Source organism: Pleurodeles waltl, chromosome 1_1 (genome assembly GCF_031143425.1).
Source record: "Pleurodeles waltl isolate 20211129_DDA chromosome 1_1, aPleWal1.hap1.20221129, whole genome shotgun sequence".
Lineage (NCBI taxonomy): Eukaryota > Metazoa > Chordata > Amphibia > Caudata > Salamandridae > Pleurodeles > Pleurodeles waltl.
The window spans coordinates 241,723,178-241,743,323 of NC_090436.1; the positions used below are offsets into that span (position 1 = coordinate 241,723,178).

Below are 20,146 nucleotides of genomic sequence, written 5' to 3' on the forward strand. Positions count from 1 at the left end.
TGTCAGTGCATGTATGTTGAGTTGTGTGACTGCATGTGTGCGTATATGTATGAAGGTGTGTGCGGATGTGTGTGTGAATGGATGTATGCATACGTGGATGAATGTGGGAATGGGTGTGTGTATGCGGGTGTGAAGGGAGGGGCGTGTATGAAGAGAGGTCTGGAGTGGAAGGGGGTTGGGGGTAACCTGTGGAGGGGGAGGATGGTGGTGAAGACCCCTATCAGTGATAGGGAAGGGATTCCTTGTCACTGATAGTGCCTACCGCCATGGTTTTCTCTGCAGTAAGGAGGCCACGAAAACCATGGCGGTAGGCGGGGCAATAATCGTGCAGCTAAACAAATGACCGCCGCCGGGCTGGAGATTGATGTCTCCAGCCCGGCAGCCGATACCACCGTGGCAGTCGGTGTGGAATATTGGCAGTTTGGCTTCAGCCAAACTGCCAATGTCATAATTTGGAGGACTTGGCAGTCCTGTTGGCAGTACTTTCCGCCATATTACCGCCGACCACCGGGGTCATAATGAACCCCATAATGTTGGAGCCCCTTTCAGACAGCACTTCTTTGGGGAAACTTTCTCTGGTAAAAATCCCCATTAGAGCCCTAGTTACTGCAGGTGCAGCTGCAGTTGCAGTTCTCAGCGGTAGTGCCTTTGGATATCTTGAAGAGTGGTCCACCAAGACCAGGATAAAACTATTGCAAGAGGCTGTCTTGGGGTCCATGGGCCTAATAATGTCAATACCCGCCTTTTCATAGGGCATGTCAATGACAGGTAAGGATTGCAGAGGAGCTTTCAGCTTTTTACCTGTCTTCCGACTGGCTTGGCAGGTCAAGCAAGTCCTACAGTACGTACCAGAGGACACTTTCATCATGGACAAATAAAAGTGGGGAAGACGTCTAGCACAGGTCTGGTCCTGTCCAAAATGTCCTACCAGGGGAATCTCATGAGCCAACCCCAGTAGGAAATCCATGTAGCACTGGGGAATAACTAGTGCCCTTGCTGCCCTATGCAAAGATGCCTTAGACTCACTGTACAGTCTCCCAATAGATGAGATGATCTCCAGAGGCTTCAGCTTGCTGCCTCGTGCCCTTCAGTGCTGGGAACTCTTTTTGTGGCTTACAGAACTTCTCTCTGGTGGGGCCCCTATCTACTTGCCATCCAGCAAGCTCAGGCAGGTCTCCGTGGGAGGCAATGTCCTCCTCAGTGGGGCATTGGGCAGCCTCTTCCGGTGCCTCATCCATCTCTTCTGAGAGACAAACAGGGGCTGGTTTTGCATGCCCCTTGCTCTTCCCTCTCTTGGCAGCTGGCAGCTGTTATTCCCTTATTCCATTATTCCAGGCTCTAGGCCTCCTAAACTCTCTTTCTGGGCAGCCATGAACCTGATAGTCACACAAAGCCACTCAGGCAACCCCCAACATTCCTAGGTGTGACCTAAGCTCCACTCCCTACCAGTCCACAGGCATAGCAGGGCTCACAGTAACTTACAAAAGTCCGCCCTCCCATCCCCATGCAAAGAGAACTACAGCCACAGGGTTGTCTGCTAGCACAACTTGGTGGAATGTATTGGGAATAACTCACTCTGGAGCACCAGATGACACCTTAACTGAGTCATACTGGCTCCTGTGTCCCTCAGACCCTCCTCCCTCTGTCCATTGTTGGTGACTCACTGCCTATACTTTTGCAGTATTAAAAGGCATTTGGGCTTTGGGTACCATCTCCCCATCACCCAGGGAACCTAGGATACGCTCAATTACCCCCCCCCCCGCACTAACTGGGGCCATCTCCACCCCAAGCACTACACTAGCCAATCCTGGGGGTTTGCCTCCAGTTGGAGGGTGTGCCTTCTTGGGGCATTTGGAATCACCCTTGTAGTGCCCACATTCTTAACACTCATAGCACTTGGAGTTAAATTTGTTGTGATTCTTGTCAGAGAAGCTTTTCTTCCAGTGGTCAGATTGGGACTGGGACCCTTTCACTTGAGCACTATTTTGAGGGCATTGAGATGACTTCTTTTTATCTCCCCCTTCTTTCTTCGGTGGGAACCCTGACCACCCATTTGGGAGTCCCCCAGATACCTTTTTTGACACTCTTGTGCTGGCCCAGAAGTCTGCCTTCTCTGAAAGCTTTCTTTCTACCAAGCTTGCTATCTACCAGTGTTGATGCCACTCTGTAAAACAGGTATTGTGCATGTGTTCCTTGAGAATCAGTTTGTGTAGCCCATTAAAATCATCTATCTTGCTACCCCTCAACGAGCCCTTCTGTGCCTTGCTGGCAAAATCTTTGAATTCCACCCAAGACTGGTTTGGGGGTTTGTGTCTGTCCCTTCCTGTATTTCTCAGGGGTCAACCCAAATCTGGAATCAAGAATAATCTTCATGGGGGCATACTTGGTCTGGTCTTCCACCTCTAGTGCCAGGAATGTGTCCCTCCCCACCATGGGCATGTACCTTCACAAGCTATCCTCCAGTACTCTTCTGGGATCCTGTGTACCCTCCAGACTAACCTCATAGCCTGAAAACCATTTATCTATATCATCTCCCACCACATAACTGGGCACCAGGTCTTTGGGTATGTGGACTCTCACCTGTCCAGTAGGCACTGTTGATTTGCTGCCACCATTGCTGCTGGACTCTATCTGCTTGGCTTTAATGCCCAGCTCCTTAAGTTTTATTTTATTCTCCATCTTTAGCTTTGACAGCTCCAGTTTGTGCTTCCTTTCCTCCCTCCTGCCCTCCAACTCCAATTGTGACAGGCTTTTGGAAGGCACACTGATCCTTCCCCCAACCTGGCTATCCTCATTTTACTCTTGGGCAGAGGTGTTTTCCATGCAGCTCTGGGTTTTCATCTGGGTCCTAGTTCTCATCTTCATTTAGTCCCCGGCCCCCCTCAGGATCATCCTCATTTGTTTCTGCTTGCAGCCTCTTGATCTTCCCATAGGCTCAGAGGGCTATCTGTTGGTCCACTTTGAAAGCTTTCCTGTCCCCATTCAGCCCCCTCTTTGCAGAGTGTTTGCAGCTCAATCTTAGTGAAGTTGTCAAAATTCAGCAGCTCCATCTCCATTATAGTAGAGGAAGTTAGGGTTACTTACATTTAGTAAAATATAACAGCCAATGAAAACTGGGGAGAATTAAAAAACATAAATGTTCAGTCTGGTACCAAATTACTTATCTGGAACTTTGTGTAACCAAATCACTGTATGGTACTGCACAAACACAAGTGCTGATCCATACTCCTGAACACCAAAGTGAGGGATTGTGGTTATTGCTTGACCAAGGCTCATACCCCAGTCAACCAACAACTCAGTTTCTCACAGGTCAAATCTGTCAGCACTGCTGAAATAAGGAAGTCTTTATGACTATTTATGGGTGGGACTCTGCAGTGTTCCCATTGCCCATTGTATATAGTTGTAAATGTTGCGGGGACATCTGGTTCTGTGAATATAGTGATCACCAAAATGATGGAAACTACACATTTCTTTGTGATTATTAGCATTTAAGTAAGGATATTTATTATTAAGTGTAGCATAGGCATGCAAATTATAAATTATTTGTTTAACAGCATCAATGACCAATTGATCTGAAAAAATAACCAGGGATTATTACATCAACTAGTGATACTTTTAAAATGCATGGCAACTATAGAAGTTCAGTGGGCCCTATAACCTGATAGGTTCCAAAACTGTGCCACTCAGCATAGGATACGTAATGATTTTCACAGCATTATGATCCCAACATGCTCTGTGAGAAGCAAAATGCATTTGAAATTTCTGAACCACAGTATATGGCACAGTTTTATCAGCAATGTAAGGTCCATTTATCCACAGCACAACAGTAGTCAACATGATGATTCAGATCAACATAATGATTCAGATCATAAGGAAAAATATTCCAGGAACAATCCAAAAGTAGAACTACAGTGGAATAAGTCATGGGTCTCAAAACAAGCTGCATACATGAATCTACTCGTGACTTTGAGCAATTGTGGATTTTGTTGATTTGATGTCTAAATAACAATCTGCATTAGAATCATTCACATACAATAGAATGGTAGTGGTATCATCACAGATTATGTTGAATTTTCAACAGTAGTTTAAATTGTTGAGATTGTTTATATTGCAGCATCAGGTGCCTCTATAGAATCTGGTACTCGGTGATCATGGAGAAACAGCAGGCTCTGCTATCCCCAGAATGGATTTCAGCATGGCTATATTCTTTTAGGGGTAGTTTCTTCAGAATTGGGAGAGGATATCTGATTCTACTTCAAAGGAACTTCAGTGTCAATGGGGGAGGAGCTGCTGAATGTACTCGACCACATCATGGTTTTTTATGAGATTGATGGACAGCTTTCTGTCTTTCTTTGAGCATGGTAATGGAGGCAGAATTACTGTCTGGATACCTTCTACCCCTATCTGGGAGATGGCCCAAAAATGTGTTTATTAGGGATCTTCTCTCGAATTAGCTCTTCTACATTGGAGAGCCACCTGTTGGTAGCTTCAGAAACCTTATCTTCACTGATGGCAGAGTCAGAATGTTTCATATTTAATAATTTGGATATGACCTCTTGGACATTCTGCAAAAAAATGTAAGAAAGTGTTCAGGTGAAACTGTCTTGCTTCTGATACCATTGCAGGGATACCAATATCATGAACATCTATAGAAACTCCAAAGAGCATATTATATGATGTACAATCACCTAATAATCATTTAGGCAGATTATTCAATGTTCTTTGAACTCCATGCATATTAAGAAGCAAACGCAATCCTCCACCCGATACCTTAATGGTGAAGGCTTGTTTAAACATACCACTGGTGCAGTCTATGTCACTGCTTGATTCTGGGTGTAACAGGTGCAGTGTAGCAGTCATATTTCCAGAGCAAACATAGCATCCCTGAACATATTAGTAGCAAACACAGGACCATTGTCTGAACGAAAGGTGTGAACTGCTCCCATTGCTGCCACGCACTGCTAGTCTTTATGACCACTCAAACATCAGCATTTCTATGTGGCCAAACCCAGAGGAATCTGAAGCATAAGTCAACAGCAACCAGTATAGATCTTTGTTGGTTTATTGCTATAATTGACCCTCTCCGATCTAGGAAAGTTAGTCTAAATGGATGACTTAAGATAGTAAGGGGAGTCTGTGCTGGTCTTGGAACATTGGAGTGTTTTATAGATTGGCTAATGTTATTGTTCCATAGATAGTTTTAGTTGGTTTGGTAAAAAGGGCCACCAGTATTGTTGCTGTAGCACTAATACAGTAGACTTTATGCCAGCATGGGCAGATGGTATCCCCACATGAACTGTCTTAATTATGTCTAATCTAGCTTGCTCATTAGGACTATTCCTATCTTCCTCTTTGGGAATGAACAACATTGAAATATTATCTAAATCAAAGGTGCAGGAGTATATACAGGGAAAGCTCTCAGGAGGCTTTTCTTCTTTTGATGTTGCTTGTGTGGCTGACAAAATATCTGTGTTGATCTTGATTTGAGGCCTGGTTACCACAGCTAACGTATGGGGATCCTCTGCACAGTTACCTTTGCTGTGAATTCCTTCACTTTCATGGGGCACAGTAAAATACATATGGACCACAGAAGATTATTCTGAAGGATAGCAACCTTTTGAATCTTTAAACCCTTTCAAGCACCAATGTGTTACATTTCTATTGTAGTCTTTCACACAGAAGGCTGAATCTGACAATATTAGTCTGGGTCAGGATCAGCCTTTTGTAATTAACTTAATAAGGCATGCACTTCTACAGGCTGTGCACTGGAGTGACCCAAAACTTTAGAATGTGTTTGTAGTGGCTTGAAGTTTTCACCTTCAAAAATCCTCTGCACTGCAGCACAAGCTGAAGAGTATTTGTGCATAGTAGCGACATACTCTTGACTGTTCGTAGTGGTAACACATTAGGAGTTGTGCAATATTTTGAGCATATTGTAGCAATTATTGCCTGCAGAGGGTAGGGTCATATTGAAACTTTACATCAACTGCACTTCATATAGTAGCCCACAGCACCCAAAGCAGTGTGAGTTTTACGTGTACTTGCCTTTGTTGTTGCTTCCAGTGTATATCTAGGAAAGGCTATAAAGATTAATTCTACTGCACCAAAGATTGTCAAAGATTGTTCTTTCAATATGGCTGTCTGTGGGTGTAAATTATACTTCACTGAAAACTACGTATGTGTAGCCCGAAGCACTAGGAATTATTATAATCACTATGTTTGTTTTATTGTTCCTAGTCTGTAAATATATAGCATCTGATTTAGAGTGACCCCCATAGAGTTTTCTTCCATAGTGTGGGGGGCCATTTAAACCTTTGCACTGTCCCTTACTGCCAGATTTTACCTGGGGGTGAAAGAAAGCAAAAACTAGTTCTTCAGCAGCCCACTCTAAATTGGGCAGGAGGTTGAATCACTAAAACTCTGATGGCCCTCACTCCCCTGGGCTGTTGGAGCACCGTCTCAAGAATTGAGCTGGCGATACTGAAGGTCTGTCCACCTATAAATCAGGCAAGTAGACTGAGGTTTTGGTAAACAGAGTATTTAATCACAGTTGGGATGGGCACCCTCTCCGCTGATCTCAAATCAGGCCCATAGTCTCTAACATGTCTGCTTGCATTCCATGTAAGACAACTGTGTGTTTCCATTCAATATTTTCCAGCAAACACAGGAAAACTCAAATCATACAAGGGCTTCATCTACTCACTGTAATGTGGCAAGTGCACTCTTCCAAGGGTAAGAAATTTCAACAGGGCTCATTAATTTTGTATCTCTGTTTTCTCAATACAGTCACTATCCCGTCCACCTTAGTCAGATGTTCATTCAAGTCATGTCTGTGATATAAATATCATCAATGTAAAATAACGCATCAGGATCTTCCTATAAGATCTCCATAATCTTTGTTGTAAACAAACTAAACCTATTCTTATAGCCTGTGGGCAATCCTGAATATTTCTATTGAAACCCACTAAGAGAGAGGTTAAATACTGATTTTAGGCAGCTATATTTTTGCTAAAAATCCATTCGAAATATTCAAGGTTGTTTTGTATTTTTTCTGCAAAACAATTGTAACTAGTCTAAAATCTAAAAACTATTCTATATGATCCATCATGTTTTAAAACCATACCAAGGTCGGTAACTACAAAGCACTATTATGCTGTGATATTGTAAGTGATCTGAAGTAGCTTTTATGTCGCGTTTTGCTTTTGGCTTCAGAGTATAATGACCTTACACTAGGGGACTACTCCTTAGGAGAATGCAAGATTTATCTGAGTATTTTTTGTAACATGTTTAGTTTCTGAACAAGACTGGAGCCTGTTTTGAAGTCCACTTGTTTGCATATTGTTCCCTGAGAATGCTTGCATTATCACTTCCTCACATCAAGATGCATCCCTTATGAGGCCTAGAGGCAAGTCATCCTATGAAAGATTAATATCATAAACATCACATAAACATGGCCAGAATATTGTTTTTTAGTTTATGTTGTCTGGCCCCTTCAATTTATATTTTTATATCATATTCTCTATCATGGCCATCTGATATTCCATCTTGTATATATTTTTCAGTTTAATTCACCACTAGAAACTCTTGGAGAGTATAGTGAACTATCGTCACTTCTGCTGCACTATCACTCAAGTCCCTTTCTGCAGATGTATCTGTAGTTTGCAGGGCATGTTTTCAGTCTGTCCTGCCACTTTGTCCTTTTTAATGTGAATCTTGAAGGTGGGACCTTTCTCTTCCTTCTTTACCCTAACTTCAGCTTCACATTCTCATTCACTTTTCTGCTTAACATGATTGTTTTTTCTGTGGTACTCGGTCTGTCACTTCTGTCAACCACTTTATTGTTAGGATACTGAAAAGAATGGGAAACATGCCTATCAGTATTCTGTTACCAGTCTTTTTATTTTTATCATGGACCCATACATTATAACCGCCCTAGCAGGACTCCTGAGTTTACAGTGATCCAGTCTTTGTTCTCTGTCTCACTCTTTGTTTCTTTTTTTAGGCATGGGCAAAATGTTAATTATGCTGGAACATTTTGAGTAATGTTGGTATTTTCACTTTAGTCTTTGAAATGACCGAAAATGACATAATTATACCCATAAGCATAATTTTGAGCAATTTGGCACACAAATCCTACTGCAGTAACACAGGAACAACACACTTAGCGAGTCTGAGCAGCAGTTGGCTGCTGCTGTTCACTTTCTGCTGCATTTTGCACTATTTACTTGTGCAAAATGCATCCTGGTGTCCGTTTTGGACACAAGAGTACATTTTGGACTACAAAAATAGTGTTAAATGGCTGGTTACACTCCTTGTGTAAATCCACATGCTCTCCCCTAGTTTTGGTGTAATTTCACGTAATTACACTACAGCAAATTGCACAAGTTCCACCCACCTTTATTTGAACTTCCAGTGTGGTTCTTTTGTTGCTGGAACTCTTGGTATGACTTTTTGTTTTAAGATGTGGGTTAACAGCTCATGATTCTAAGGTGTCTCACCCTACAAATGTGTATAATTACGAATTAATCTTTGGTAGCTCCAGCTCCTGATCTTAATCAGGAACCACTGCCATCTACTGGTCTACTGCCAAAGCAGCAGCTTCTCTGCAAATGCTACTTAAAATAGTGAAGAAGATATCCTATGCATGTCTTGGGTGTTGTGTGAGGATGGATGCTTCCAGCTGTTTGGCCTTACGAGCCTTACAAGCAACCCAGAATGGAATTTCATCTTGTTTTATGGGCATCTTCCCCAGAATAGCATATATTGGGGGTCATTCTGACCCCGGCGGGCGGCGGTTGCCGCCCGCCTGGCGGGAACCGCCAATTGGCCGCACCGCGGTCAAAAGACCGCTGGTGCAATTACAACTTTCCCGCTGGGCCGGCGGGCGCTACCCGAGGTAGCGCCCGCCGGCCCAGCGGGAAAGAGGCCTGCAACACTGAAGCCGGCTCCGAATGGAGCCGGCGGTGTTGCAGGCGTTGCGACGGGTGCAGTTGCACCCGTCGCGCTTTTCACTGTCTGCTAGGCAGACAGTGAAAAGCATGCTGTGGCCCTGTTAGGGGGCCACTGCACTGCCCATGCCAGTGGCATGGGCAGTGCAGGGGCCCCTAGGGGCCCCAGGACACCCGTTCCCGCCATCCTCTTCCTGGCGGTGAAAACCGCCAGAAACAGGCTGGCGGGAAGGGGGTCGGAATCCCCATGGCGGCGCTGCTTGCAGCGCAGCCATGGAGGATTAGCCCAGCTGGGGGAAATCTGGTGGGAAACCGCCGGACCCGGTTTTCTGACCGCGGCTTTACCGCCGCGGTCAGAATGGGCAGGGAAGCACCGCCAGCCTGTTGGCGGTGCTTCCGTCATCCGCGGCCCTGGCGGTCTTTGACCGCCAGGGTCGGAATGACCCCCATTGTCTGTAGACTGATTGTTTGTATGATAACCTGTGCTTGTGGTGCAGATCCTATAGGAACTGCTATGGCAAAAGTTGTCTGTAATAGATATTGCCAAAGTGGCCTAATAAAACTATTTGATTCAATAGTCAAACTACTTCTGGGACTATTAAAATTGCTGCATCAGGATAGGGTGAATACCCAACTAATACAAGCCAGGTGGCCCCTTCCTCACTTAGGGGACCCATTCAAACGTTCTGTGGTACCCGCAGTAAATCAAAGCTGAACCAATTCTGGTATTCCTGGTAAGTCAAAGGGACTTCCAAATTGTGGTAAGTTTGATACCGGTTCAAGTCTATATGTATAAAAATTCCCAGTTTTGGGATCTACAGCATTATATTCCACCATATGAGTACAATATTTCAAAGGCATATGCAGCATGTGTCTTCACAGCAAATGATACTGCACCTCCTCTATTATAACACCTCTGTTAAGGAAATGTTGTGGAATTGGTGTCATGTAAGTTATACCTATTGCAACAGATTGAAACATATTTAACAAACATATTCAATAAACATGAGACTTAAAATCTGGAATCCAAAGCATGGGGAGTACCTTTTATAAGCCAGGTCTGACAAACCTACAGTAAATAGAGGGAACCAGTTTATTCTAAAGGAGGTAATATAACCAATATTACAATAGATGTCTCCATTAAACTAATCATAGTTTTTGTGTACATCACTGAAAACTCCTCAAAGGCTCAAATATTTCGTTCCCTGCGAAGGGTGCCAAAATGATTCATTCTCTAGGATTAGTACCTCACTAGAGTCACCGTGTTTGGCTTTCTAATCCCCTGGCACCAAGGATTTTGTGCCACCCCATTTCATAAACCCAGCTGGACTGAAACCAATACACAACCCACTGAGCAATATTGAGCAGCAGTGTTTTTAATGGTAACAATCAGTCCATTATGATAAAGTCATGGACAACCATGGAAACTCAAAACCTTCTTTTGTAAAATAGTAACATACTGCAAGTAGCACTAAGCAGCAGGATTGTATTTTTATACTCTTAATAGTTATTGGAGGGCAGTCAATTAGTTTTGTGGCCTGCACAATTAATTGGTCTGCACTCAACCACCACTGGAAACCAAACATCCTACTGTAGCACTTGACTCTCAAAGGGTAGCGCTTACACAAGGTAGGTAGTGTGGGCTAGTAATCACCATTGACAAGCACAAAATAATAACACTCAAGAAATGATTGTCCAGTCTGTGCTTTTCTTTTGATAAAGGAAAAAACATGTATTACACACACACCAATCAATACTGTGCAACAATTTACAAGTATGCACAAGCTGATAGAATTAATTTTAGATGGCATTGCTTAATCATTCTTGCCTCTCCCAAAGGGAGATGTAAACAAATAACGCACATGGCAAAACATTCTCTTGTATTCCTTGCAATATCTGGCTGTAACTTGGAGTGAGAGCACCTAATACTGGCAATAAAGTTCATCTACTTTCATCACTAGTGCCTGTCAGTCTCATTACTCAAATAAAGCATTAACAGGAAACATGTTTAGGAATGTTGGAATGATTTGTGCTGCTACAATTACTCCCAGCATGATCCACGCAGTCCAACCACACCACTAAAGGGTTTGGGCAAAGGTCCATCTTATTCCACATAGAAGCATTCAACATAAAAACGATGCACAGTTAACTAAGTCCCTAAAGGACATCTCTGGTTGTTCTCAGTTGTGTAATTAAATCTTTTACCCCTAGAGGATGCCTTTTCATATAACCATACACTTGACACATCATTGGCCACAATACTGCAGCCATACATTGTTAATCACATCTATTATAATAATAATGTTACCATTTTACCATAGCCCCTAAGGGACTTAATTTCTTTAACAACACATGTAATTACAGACATTTACCCCTAGAGTGTGTTCAGCATCATGGCAATCTGTTGCTAATCACATTCAGGCCACAAGGACTGCAGCCATGATCATCACCGCTAGAGGGCGCAGTTCCACCACCATGAACTAAAGTTCCATCTGGGACTGTACTTGCAGACACATTGAGACCCTTGAGTGGTGATCCTTTTCAAGTCCCCTGAAACTGAGAGTGAGGACATTTGGACATTCCTTGGGGGGAGGCTGCACTCCTCTTGGAGCTCCCCCCCTCACTTTAGGATCAATTTGGTGGTGACCTTGCTCTCCTGGGGTCACCACTGCCAAAAACAAGAAACCTCTGGGCCATTTTTGGATCTGCCTCACAGGACATTATGGGGTGCTCCCTTGGGAGCATGCATATACAATAAGCGGCTCTCCTGATGCCCTGAGTAGAGCCACTTGACGTTTCCCCTCATTGGCGGCCTTGTGCTGCAGTCATGTTCCAGCTTTGGGGTGTCTTGATCAGACACCCCAATGTTTGGTGAGTTTCTTTAGGGAGCGGCGTCGGGAGCCCACCTCCCACAACTCCTGCCGGCTCCCTGCCTGGCCTGCACACTCGAGTGCAGCCACAGGAGCCGTCACTCGTCTATTGGCTTTTTGGAGGTCAGCCTTCTCTGGTGGTTCAATGCTGGTGAGGCGGCCTGGAAGCAGGCAGTGTGGGAGAGGCGTACCGGTGTTCCCCTGACTCTTCTTTTGTGTCTGCCCACTCCTGTGGGCAGACATGGTGCTGGCAGAAGCCCTCTCAGCTGACGGGGGAATGCAATGGCACTCCACCTTCCTCGACAGGGCCCAGGGATGGGCTCCTGGGCCCCTTAGCTGCATCTTCGTGGGGAGTGTGGTTACGCTTCCTGGCTTTGTCTTCAGCCATGGGGCCCAGGGATGGGGACTTGGGTCCTTCTCTCCTCTTCACGGGAAGTGCAATGCCCCTCCCCGACTTTGGCTTCAGCCGTGGGGGCATATTCACAGCACTACGGCACTCCCCAACTTCATTTTCTTTTTTGAGGCCCAGGGATAGGGTCCTGGGCCCCTACCCTCCACCATCAAGGGAGTGCAACAGCATTCCCTCGCAATGGACATTTTCACCAGGGATGCACAATGGCGCTCTCCCCTGCCCTTCCATTGTCTTGGAGGCAGCCCCCAGGCTCTGGCCCAGCCTGAGGGCAACATTGAAATTGATGGTGAAGCCCCATGTGCTTCTTTGCCGGTCCTCCATGGGGGTAAAAGGTCACATACCTTCCTTTGGGGATATCTCTGGCCCCGAGGAGTCAGTTGCCACATGTGCCTTGAGAGACTTAGCCCCTCGACATTCCTACCAGGGCCTCTCCCAGAAATTCCTCCAAGGATCCCCTCCTTGTTGAGGGGCCTGGGACAGGCCCGGTTCCTGCCACGGAATGACAGCTGTCTGAATGATGCATGGCCCGTCTCCTGCAACTGGAGAAACCAATAATTGGCCCTGATCATGAGCTGAGTCAGAGAAAGCTGTAATTCCTGGATGACCCATAAGCTGTACAGATATGCTTTTGTAACTTACTGCATTGTTCTATTCATATGCGTTACAGTGTATATTGGTGTGGCTCTGGAGTATGTGGACCCTAGGAAACCGGATTGCATCCTAGGGCAGCCTTTCTCATTGGTATATAATAAAGTGTCACTGCAATGAAGCACACTGACTATCCCTCACATGTGTGCACCCATCTCATAAGGCCTACTCCAGGTCACCACCCACTCTGCATGGTCCCTTCTGCGCCAGGCTACTTAGGTGCAGTTCGTGGGCTGGGCACAACAGTAATCCTCCCCACACAGCCTTCACATGGGTGCACACACGTGGCACTCAGGATCACGTGTAACCAGCCCTCGGCTTCCTACACTGGCTGTGTCACAGCAGTCTTAGCTTAACAAGGCGGCACCAGCAATAAACGTGCAGTCCATTTTACCATGAGTTTGCTGTGGGTGAGTCACAATCTATGAGGCTCTCTCACAGTAAAAGATCAAAAACCCAGTGATCCAAAAGCAAAAAATCTAGGCAGAGCAGACCCGCCCTCTCACAATATCCTAATCTAATGCATAAAATGTGAATGGTAACCACACAGAATACAAACAGTAAAACAGTGAAGCAGGTTATGAATAAATAGAATAACAGAAATAATTCATGTTCATTGAAACCTATAGTCCAAACACCCTATTTATAGGTGCTATGCTACATTCAGCTGAATCAGTAAATGCTAAGCCTATTTCTGAGTTTCAGAAATTATGCGTGCAGCATACCAGTTTTCAAAACAGCAAAGAGCTACTGTGGCATTCTGAAATAGCAAAATAAATATTTCCTATCTGTTAGACCTGACATGCCATAGGGTGGTCACCCCTAACTTTTTGCCTGCCTCCCTCCACTTTTTGGACTCTGTTTTTGCAGGGCTGCCCCACCCCCTACTGGGACCCTGGCAGACAGGATTGAACTGAAAAGGGACCTGGTGCACTTCTAAGCCACTCTTTGAAGTCTCCCCCACTTCAAAGGCACATTTGGGAATAAAACAGGGCCTCTGCCCTACCACCTCAGACACTTGCTGGAGAAGAAACCTGAACCATAACCTGCATCCTGCCAAGAAGAACTGCCTGGCTGCTCAAAGGACTCACCTGTCTGCTTTCTACAAAGGACTGCTGCCTTGCTGTTGGCCTGCTGCCTTGCTAACCTCTTGTCTGGCTGCAAAAGTGCTCTCCAAGGGCTTGGATAGAGCTTGCCTCCTGTTCCCTGAAGTCTCAGGACCAAAAAGACTTCTCTTTTTCATTTGGACTCCTCGTGCACCGAAACATTTGACGCACAACTTGCTCCACGGTGAGAAAATCGCCGCACACCGACGCTGCTCGACGCAACGCCTACGGTGCGACCGGAAGTTCAACGCACGGCCTCACATGGACAACGCCGCCCAACTTCCAGAGAGGAAATCGACGCGACGCCTGCTGTGAGAAAGAAAATTCCATGCACAGCTTCCCAGAACGACGCGAAGCCGGATAACAAGCCGAGGAATCCACGCACAGACCCTGGGACATCTGGTAATCCCGCGAACCATACTGTAGAAGGAGTCGGCCCACGTGCCGGAAAACGACGCACGTCTTCCCCGAGTGAAAAATAACGACGCAAGTCCGTGTGTGAAGGGGCGAAACCAACGCACACACCATTTTTCTTCCCACAGAACGACGTACGTCTCCCCGCGTGAAAAATAAAGACGCAAGTCCGTGTGTGAAGGGGCGAAACCGACGCACACACCATTTTTCCACGCATCTCCTCCTCTGCGGCCCTCTGTGGACATTTTCCACTCCAAACCAGGTACTTTGTGCTTGAAAGAGACTTTGTTTGCTTTTTAAAGACTTAAGACTTTCTATCACTTTTCAGTGATATTTCTACAAATTCTTATTGCATCTTTTATTGTGTTGATCTACAAATATCCAGATAAATATTCTATATTTTTCTAAACGCTGTGTGGTGTATTTTTGTGGTACTATATGGTGTTATTGTATGATTTATTGCACAAATACTTTACACATTGCCTTCTAAGTTAAGCCTGACTGCTTGTGCCAAGCTACCAGAGGGTGGGCACAGGATAATTTGGATTGTGTGTAACTTACCCTGACTAGAGTGAGGGTTCTTGCTTGGACAGAGGGTAACCTGACTGCCAACCAAAAAACCCATTTCTAACAGTATCACTTTTGTGCTTCTCTGGGACGCAAACAGCAGCCTGTGATCAATGTCCCTTTTGATTAAAGGGTGTGCTGCAATCTGACATGACATCGATTGTGATATCCCTGGTGAAGCTTCTCTCTAACCTATAGTCTAATACCTGGGATCTTATAGAATCTGATGAAGAGATTTTTGAAAAAGTCCTTATCTTTGTTAGTATTTCCCTTTGTAAAATAAAACTACTGCTAAAGCTGGCAGACTACTGTTATGATTAGCATAGCAAGAAGACAAAACAATGGAAGTAAATGAGTCAGCATGATTATCACATATATTTGATTTATTTTAAAAATACATACAGTAGTTATAAAAACATTTCTGCGCATGTTCAGCTTTTCCCACATTTTATGAAGGAAACAGAAGAGCTCAAACATATAGTATGAAAGAAATAGCAGAGCCTGAAGTAATAGTGCTTACAACAATTTCATGTGAACATATTCTTCATGAAAAGGAAAAAAAGAATTATGATATTTGTATCATTTCAATTGTTTACGAACATTGCACAAGCATTGTACAATGCAGAGACTCTGTTAATGTAGTTTGAGTAAAAAACTGAGACACAACCACAACATATTGAAGACACATACACTTAAGTTCATGACTTTAGCAACTGATAATTCCAGTTATGAATGTAATCATTAAACAAGTCATATCTGCAACACATCTACATATTATACACCTCAATCCAGAGACAGCACTGTCTGAGCCAGTTCATGGGGTTATTTGAGCTTAGACTCCCATTCCCCCCACTACAGCCAATCAGAATGAAGAAAGAAGTTTTCAATTCACACCAGTCATCCACAGTATAGAAGCAAATACACATCTCTCAACAGAATATTTAAGGAAATTCCAAATACTCGGACGCCACTGAGTGCAGACAGGAAAATTCGCGCGCATGCCTGCAGTCAGGGCTTTTATAGAATACTCAATACAACAATTATTACAAAAAAAGAAATGCAACCTCTCCACACCCACCAGTTCAAAGCAAGTACGGTCAGAGCCAGGTAACATGATGAGTTGACCTTCCTTTTCCCAAATCACAAGTCAGTCAAGAAACAGATGAAGAGTCCAATTTCCCATCAGCCAAACAAAAGATAGAGAAATATATATGCAGCTTTGGTTCCAAATTTTTACTTATTTCTACTCAACAGGACACAGAAGTAAATTTCCTCCACAAGAAGCCTTATAAAACGAAAGTCAACACCAACACCTTCACAATCCAGCAGGTTCAGGCACAGTTCTTAGGACCAGGCCATCCCCTTCTCACAACATCAGCTACTTAGGGCAAAGAAGGAATTTCCCTCCATCCTTATTTTTCCTGTTACATCAGTAAGGCATTCTCGTCCTGGGCATCACTTGCCTGGAAAAGTACGAGAGGAAGAACTTCTGCCTTTCATACCTCAGTTATTTTGCTATCATGTTGCTTAATTCTCGTTAAGCCTGCCTAATTCCCAAATTCAATTCAACAAACATAGGCATAACCCATCCCAATTCATTCTAACTCCATAAAGTATATCTGTATGTCAACGATGAAAGCAGAAGTATAAAACATATTGATTTAAACCACAAATATGAAGGATGTCAGCTAGAATGTAGATTGGCTCTCTAAACTCACTTCAGTGGAATAATTCCACTCCACTTTCCCATTTCTGCTTCTCAATTAAAGACCTTCAACTTGATCTAAATACATCAGCATCTTTTATAAGAAAACAACTGACCTCACCAGAAATTGACTGATTGACTACACCACTGTTGGATCTCAGACTTGCAGGACATCCCACCATCAAGGGTGTGCAATCCAAACATGTTTACCTCTTACACAAAATCCTCAATAAGCAATATGCCACAAGACCTACATAAACGTTTGGCAGCTCTCCCATCCTCCTCATAACTTCTCTTAATTGTTTCACTCCAACACAGATGGAATTTACATAAATGTAACCATCCCATTCACCACACATCTCTTTGAACCACTCAATGACAGCCAACCAAAGACAGCCAAATGACTGTTACATTCCTTCAATCATCCTCACCACTGTTGTAAGTGGCAGGGCCTTCCTGCTAATACATATGTTTTACATACAAAAAAGCCCTGCCAGCATGAGAGCACTCCTTGGAGTGTGTGTCAGACTTAGGGCCTAGCATACAAATATGTTGATACCCCAAGATTGCCATATATCATTTTCAGACATGTTTTCAGAGCTGTAAGTGGACATCAAACAAGTTAACAAAACAGAAATTTTACATTTTACATTCATCGAAAAGCTGTAGGTGCAATTAATAGAGCTGCAAGGCCCTTGGGCTTCGCACAAATAAGGCTTGAATGGAAATAAAATACCAAAATATGCTGCCTCTCTAGCAGAAACAGCAACTGCAGGATAGCTCCACAAAGCACAGTCACAGGCAGGGAAGCTCTTCTTCCTCGGCTCTTCTCCAGGCAGAGGTTCCTCTTGGTTTCCAGAAGTGTTCCAAAGTCTGTGGTTTGGGTGCCCTGCTCATACCCATTTTTTCATTTAAAGTAGGCCTACTTCAAAGCAAAGTCTCTCTTGAATGTGAAATCCTGCCTTGCCCAGGCCAGGCCCCAGACACTCACCAAGGGGTTGGAGACTGCATTGTGTCCACTCCTCCCCTCCCTCCTAGCACAGATGGCTCATCAGGAAATGCAGACTACACCCCAGCTCCCTTTGTGTCACTGTCTAGTGTGAGGTGCAACCAGCCCAACTGTCAAACTGCCCCAAACAAGGAATCCACAAACAGGCAGAGTCACAGAAATGGCATAAGCAAGAAAATGCTCACTCTTTAAAAGTGGCATTTTCAAACACACAATCTTAAAATCAAATTCACTAAAGTGTATTTTTAAATTGTGACCTCAGAGACCCCAACTCCACATGTCCATCCACTCCCAAACGGAATCTACACTTTAATCATATTTAAAGGTAGCCCCCATGTTACACTAAGAGAGGGACAGGCCTTACAACAGTAAAAAACAAATTTAGCAATATTTCCCTGTCAGGACATATAAAACACATTATTATATGTCCTACCTTAAACATGCACTGAACCCTGCCCTTGGGGCTACCTATGGCCTACCTTAGGGGTGCCTGACATGTAAGAAAAGGGAAGGTTTAAGCCTGGCAAGTGGGTACACTTGCCAACTCGAATTTACAGTTACAACTGCACACACAGACACCATAGTGGCAGGTCTGAGACATGATTACAGAGCTACTTATGTGGGTGGCACAACCAGTGCTGCAGGCCCACTAGTAGCATTTGATTTACAGACCCTGGCACCTCTAGTGGACTTTACTAGGGACTTACTAATAAATCAAACATGCCAATCATGGATAAACCAATTACATACACATTTTGTGAAGGTGCACTTGCACTTTAGCACTGGTTAGCAAAGTGCCCAGAGTAACACAAACAGCAAAATCAGAGTCTAGCACACATCCACCACCTGGGGAACAGAGGCAAAAAGTTAAGGGAGACCACACCAAGGATGAAAAGTCTAACACCTCTCATTGCATTTCTGCAGCACAATATCACCAACATTAACCAGGTTTAAAAAGATGCAGTAAATACTGGGATATACAGATTTTGGTGCGTAAAATATCGATAACTAGTGATTACACCCAGTAAATTCCATTCCAGGAGTATCGGATTTTATTGGGTGTGATAAATACTACAGCAATCTCCAGGACACTCAGAATCAGAGGTAATATTTTTTGACACGAGAACTTTTAAAGAACGTTTAGCGTTTGGCTGGAAATGTAGATCCAACACAATATCATAACACAAATAAAAAATAACAAAATACAACTCAAAATAACAACTAACCTAAATGCAGCAACATAGAAACCGTACTACAAGTCGAAACAAGACAATACAATAATACCACACAAAAAGACAAAACAGAAGAAAAATAAACCACTGACACAACATAATGCAACACCAGAAAAGAAGACATCAACACACAACCACAACATAGCAGTACATCCTACAACACTTTCGGAATACAGTGCTTTCATAATAAAGTGGTAAATGGTGTTTGCTCCAAGCACTAGCCTAACCTGATACTGAGAAAATGTAAAAGCACAAGTCAACAATGGGGCAGATTTAAGAAACGTTTTTTTTGTACCCCTTAGCGCCACCCCCCACCACCACCATGTGTGCGCTGTATTTAAAGTACGGCACACAATGGTGCAGGTTAGGGGGCAATAGCGTAATTGTTTTACGACTACATTAATAAACTCTGCAGGAGTAGCGCCGAAAATAGGAGCCCATTTTATAGATAATGGTATGTCCCCTTTTAAATGTGCCTCTGAGCAGACGTTAAAAGTGCTGTAAGAAATGGCACAAGGAAATCTCTTAGATTTCCTTGCATCCCTTGCATACATTATGTCTGGCGCAGCCATAATGTGGCGCAATGGTTCACAACGTGGTGCAATGTATGCATTGCCCAACTTTGTAAATATGACGTGGGAAAATGTCACTTCAGCGCCGCCTTAGCATCCCAAATATTACGCTGTGGCGACACTAAGGTGGTGTTAGGGGCTCTTAAATATGCCTCAATGTTTTGTGATCCGGCGTCCAAAATGTGATTGCAGCCACTCAATCTAATGTTGACTGGAACACACAGAACACATTTACTGTACTCGTTTTTTCTCTGGCATTTGAAACCTAACACTACTATTGATGCCCTGAATCTTCATTAACAATTTTATGCTCGGAATTAAAAATAATGAGAAGATACAATTTAGGTAAAAAAGCCCAGGTTACCCAAATGGTCTTGGAAAAACATTGGTAAACATTAGCATGATTAAAAGCAGGAAAATAAATTACCCGCAATCCGTTTCAGGAGACATACAAACACACTGAGAGCCAACGTTCTTCTGCCCTGGGCTGCAGGTGTCTCCAGTGCCCTTTGGCACTTCTGTAAAGGAAACAAATACATTTAAGTACAGCCTCCAAAAGAAGTTACACACTAATTCTGGCGACAGAAAAGATGGGTTTCAGCGACATACCGGCCAGGTACTACTTACCTGCCAGGACATCAACACAATCACATTGCTGAGTAA

At 43.9% G+C, this 20,146-nt stretch overlaps 1 protein-coding gene across 1 annotated transcript in view; it reads right to left on the reverse strand.

Moving 5' to 3' along the window:
* Positions 1-20,146, reverse strand: part of LOC138283501 (complement component C6-like) — a 662,914-nt gene that overhangs the window by 24,727 nt on the left and 618,041 nt on the right. Inside the window, exon 16 of the mRNA XM_069221442.1 lies at positions 19,911-20,001. Coding sequence (XP_069077543.1) covers positions 19,911-20,001 — 91 coding nt within the window. The remainder of the gene's footprint in view (positions 1-19,910; positions 20,002-20,146) is intronic.